At 41.0% G+C, this 4,315-nt stretch overlaps 1 protein-coding gene across 1 annotated transcript in view; it reads right to left on the reverse strand.

Moving 5' to 3' along the window:
• Positions 1 to 1,924: 1,924 nt before the first annotated feature.
• The window catches only part of LOC107749642 (zinc finger protein 36, C3H1 type-like 1), a 3,679-nt gene continuing 1,288 nt past the window's right edge, over positions 1,925 to 4,315 (reverse strand). The window contains exon 2 of the mRNA XM_016564800.1: positions 1,925 to 4,142. Within this exon, the coding sequence (XP_016420286.1) occupies positions 3,003 to 4,142 (1,140 nt within the window). The 3' untranslated portion in view covers positions 1,925 to 3,002. The remainder of the gene's footprint in view (positions 4,143 to 4,315) is intronic.

Below are 4,315 nucleotides of genomic sequence, written 5' to 3' on the forward strand. Positions count from 1 at the left end.
CATGCATGGTTTCCACAAATTTCAAGAAGCACAACATTGATAATAATAAGAAATGTTTCTTGAGTAATGATGCTAATAATTCAGCTTTGCATCACGGGAATAAATAAAACATTAAAAGAGAAACAAGTTATTTAAATATATTATTTATATATATATATATATATATGTAACCCCTCTCCCCCGGGTCCTCACCGCCACACCTCTCGTTCTCGCTCCGAGTGGGTCTCCGGCATGGGAGGCGGGCGCACTAACAAGGAGGCTAAAGACTGCAGACACTAGCGTCAGTCGCTACCAAACGTGCTTTACAATTCATATATATATATATATATATATATAATGCACACATCAATCATTTGATTTGATTTGATGATCTGATGACTGAAATATCGTCCAAAACCCTTCCATCTTCCACTTTATTGAAAAGGTATTGTAATTTATTTAGACATTTATCACTTTATCAAAACGGCATAAAAATGTATTTTGGCCAACAGAACTTGTAATTAATAACAATAAATAAGAACATACATCAATCTTATGTTTCCATCGTTTTAATATAGCTGATGATATAGCTTTTTTAACATTTTTCTTTAATATGTGTGATTTTAGTGGTTTTTAGAGTTTTGTGTCCCCGTATTTAACCAACTTCTATTACAAAAATTTTAATCCTATTTTTTTTTTTTTAAGTACCTGTTTGAATCCAAACGTAAACACTACTAGTCACAGATATATCATTGCAAACATGAAGCTATCAGTCAAGTGATTATTTTTTTTCGTATGAGAATGTTTCATCCTAACAACTTGCAGGAGTTTCTTTCCCTGTCCCATTGTCTTACAGTAGCCAGGTTGAGCTCCCCACCCCCAGCTCTTTCCGCTCACAGATTCCATTCTACACAAGAGCCTGGAGAGCATATGTTTGACCCACAGTCCCAGTGAATGTGGCCATCTGCTCGGGATTCCATATGATCCGGGCCCTGTGTGAGAATGCGCCTGGCTTTGTAAAAACTCACTAGGCGATGTGGGAAACACAATAGAGAACAGTAAGACAGTTTTAACCGTTTCCCTGGTTCGCCTCTCTCAAATGACGCCTCCCCGAACCACTGTCCTCCCCGACAAGTGAATAGTGAACAGAATCAGTTTCTTGTTACTTAACGATCAAAAGCTTTCGTGGGATTCAGTTTCAACTCTTCATAACACCAACAGGACCCTCATATACCGAAGTTAAAAGGACAAAGTGGGAAAAATTAAGAGAAAGTAAATATGTAAGTTTAGGGTAGAGCCACAGATCATTCAAAAAAATAAATAAAATAAAAATAATACATATTTTTCTATATATTTGTCACCACCAACCTGTTAACACATTGAAGGATAGGCAAATGTTGGGTTAACCAGATAAAACAAAGGACTTCTCATTTCCATACTAGATGTGATCTGCTCACACCTCCCCAACCACAAGCCACAATAAATGAAGGACGAACAAACTCACAGCACTGATAAGATACTATAATCAAAGCACAATTTAGCAAATGAAGTCATAATGTCTATGGATGAACTATTTCAAAAAAATCCTAACATGCTAAATGTTATTTATTGTACAACAAAACAACTCCAGGTCATTAAAGATTCTTTTTTTTTTTTTTTTTACAGAAATAAGAGCTAATTTGGGTCTTATTCTTTAAAGTTATTTTATTAGATTTGTTTTTTTTGCAAGCATTCAGTGTTTTGGAAATCAGTTTCTTTAGAACACTGAAAGGAGTAGTTCAAATATGTACAACTTTATTCTGTGAAACACAAAAGATGAGACTACAATATCTTTGTCAATACAATTTTAACTTTTATCATACGGACAAAAAAAAAAAAAACCTTCAAAACACTGTTGTGTTCCACACTATAAAAATCAGAGATTCGGAACGATGTGAAAATTGTTAGGTTTACCGACTCTTACTTTTTGGGTGAACTATCAACTGAAATCATTAAAGAGAAACACCAAGAGTCAATGTTCAACAACAGGGTTTACTTTCAGTACAAAAGAAGGGCAGCAGGGAGAAGTAATCAATATATTAAACTTAATACAAACATTATCAAAAAACACATTTTCTATAAATACAATAAAATAAATAAAAAAGGAAATTAAGTTACTTGAAACTCTCCATCATGTAACTAAGCCAACAAGGGCATTTCAGACAATCAGATGCAAAAAGGGACCCATCAGAACCAGCTATAAAAACAACTAAACCAAACACACGGCCACTAACGGCTTATACAGTAATAAATTGATTTGCCTAAACTTACAATAATAACAGCTGCACAACCAAAAACTATGACACAGGCAACTCATTCCATGTAAAGTACTAACTGTGCACTTCCAGAGGCCTGCGTACGGACCCTCGGAAACTTAAGGCAAGTAGGTCTGGGAACGAACCAAACGCTGATCTGAAAAGAAAAAAAAATAAAGAAAAAAAAACCTTGAAGAACTCAAAAATATTGCAGACTAACAACCAAATAAATTCAATTTTAACATCAGAAACAGTCAGTTTACGATGGTAGTACACAAACTGTGGAGAAGAAACAAAACAAACAAAAAAAAGTTTGGTCTCTGTTTTAGGAAGAGTACAATGAATCTCAAATATTGAAAAAGACCTTTAAGACCTGGTCATAACCTCTCTTTGGCGATTTCGGTACAATAACTTTGTAAATAGCTGATTGCTAAATGCATCCTAAAAGTTAACAGCTTCATGTTACCAAACAACTTCTTGATGCCAGAACTTTGCAGGTTTTCAAGTTAATTATTTTCCCCACTTGTCTTTTCAATTAACAAAAAAAAAAAAACATGGTGAATCGCTCCACTTAAAAGCACATGAAACCCCACTTAAAGAACCATTTCAACATCCAGTACCTTCAAACAGTAGGTTTCACTCCGAGCTTAACTAAAATGTCAAGTATCGGCCACATAATACAGTAGGTATACCACAGTATACAGTTCAGTCCCCGTGAGGAGCGACAGTCTACAGGAAGAAGCCTGTGCCGGAGTTGCTTCCTTCGTTGTAGACGCCGTCATCGGGTACCGAAAGCTGGCTGAAGATGGGAAGCCTGCGCCCGCTGGCTTCGGGTCCAAAGGAGGATTCAGAGCCGCTCATACTGCTGGATGAAGAGCAGCTGCCACCCTCGTGGTCTGAGAGAGAGGTGTGGGATAGACTTCGGAGGCCTAGGGAAGGCCCGCCAGTGGGACTCTGTCGCAAGCAGACCTCAGGCTGGGAAGGAGCGAGCTGGGTGGGCGACAAAGTGGGCGTCAGTCCTGAGTGCGAGTAGCCAGAGTCAGGAGACGGCAGAAATTGAGGGTGCAACTCTCGGGCCTGGTCCAGAAGGGTGTTGGGGTCTATATCAGGAAAGGCCAGGGAGAGAAGGTCGGACATGACGGTCGACGTTGGAGTCGAAACAGAAGGTGCGCGCAGGAACGAGGAAGGCGCTAGGGGGGCTTCTAGAGGTTGGGGAGTTGTGGGAAACCCGGCGAAGCTGAAACTCTGCTTGAGGAGGGGAGGCCGTTGGATAGTCGAGTTGCAGGTCTGGGGTAGGGATTGCGTGTGATCGTCTTCGGCATTGTGCACGAAATGGCAGCGGATGCCGTAGGGGCAGAAGCCAATGGAGTGGAAAGTGCGGCAGGGTTCAGTCTTGTATTTCGGGTGACGGCTGAGGTCTCGTAGTTCTTCGGGGCCGTGCGCAAACTGACACTTGCCGCCGTATTTGCACACGCCTCTTTCGGCGAACGTGCGGCACAGCTCGGTCTTGTAGCGCGATGAGGTCGCAGAGAACGGAGACGTTGAGCCGGAGAGGGAAACGGCACCTGACGTGACTGAAGACTGCTTTAAATGGCCGGGTTCAGCAGAAGACCAACCCAGACTTCCAGTGTTGCCCTCCACCATGCTAACAGAGCGCTCAGACCAAAAGGACATCTTGCTCCACTTTGACGGAGACGATACTTTCTGGGGGCCCCAGTGGCTTGAGTTCATGGTTCCACTCTCAATGCTGTCAATAGAAAGTCCTGAACTGGTGGAGGAAAGTGTGCAGGGACTGTCAGGCTTCCTGTATCCAACAGCAGCTGTGTGTGAGGGTTTCATTGGCTCTCGAAGGTCAAGATTTAAAAGGTGCTGTAATGAAAAGAACAAAAGTTAGACATCTCCAAGTAGATGACAAAGTCTGGCAGTTTTATTTAAAGCAGCAAGTATGCTATTCCTGCAAATTCAGTAAGTGGAAGCAAGGGAGTCTGAATCATTTTTGCAAATCGGTTCGTTCAAAAACGATTCGCGTGGTTCCTAACACT

The sequence above is a fragment of the Sinocyclocheilus rhinocerous genome, unplaced genomic scaffold (assembly GCF_001515625.1).
Source record: "Sinocyclocheilus rhinocerous isolate Xijiao unplaced genomic scaffold, SAMN03320098_v1.1 scaffold1101, whole genome shotgun sequence".
Taxonomy (NCBI): domain Eukaryota; kingdom Metazoa; phylum Chordata; class Actinopteri; order Cypriniformes; family Cyprinidae; genus Sinocyclocheilus; species Sinocyclocheilus rhinocerous.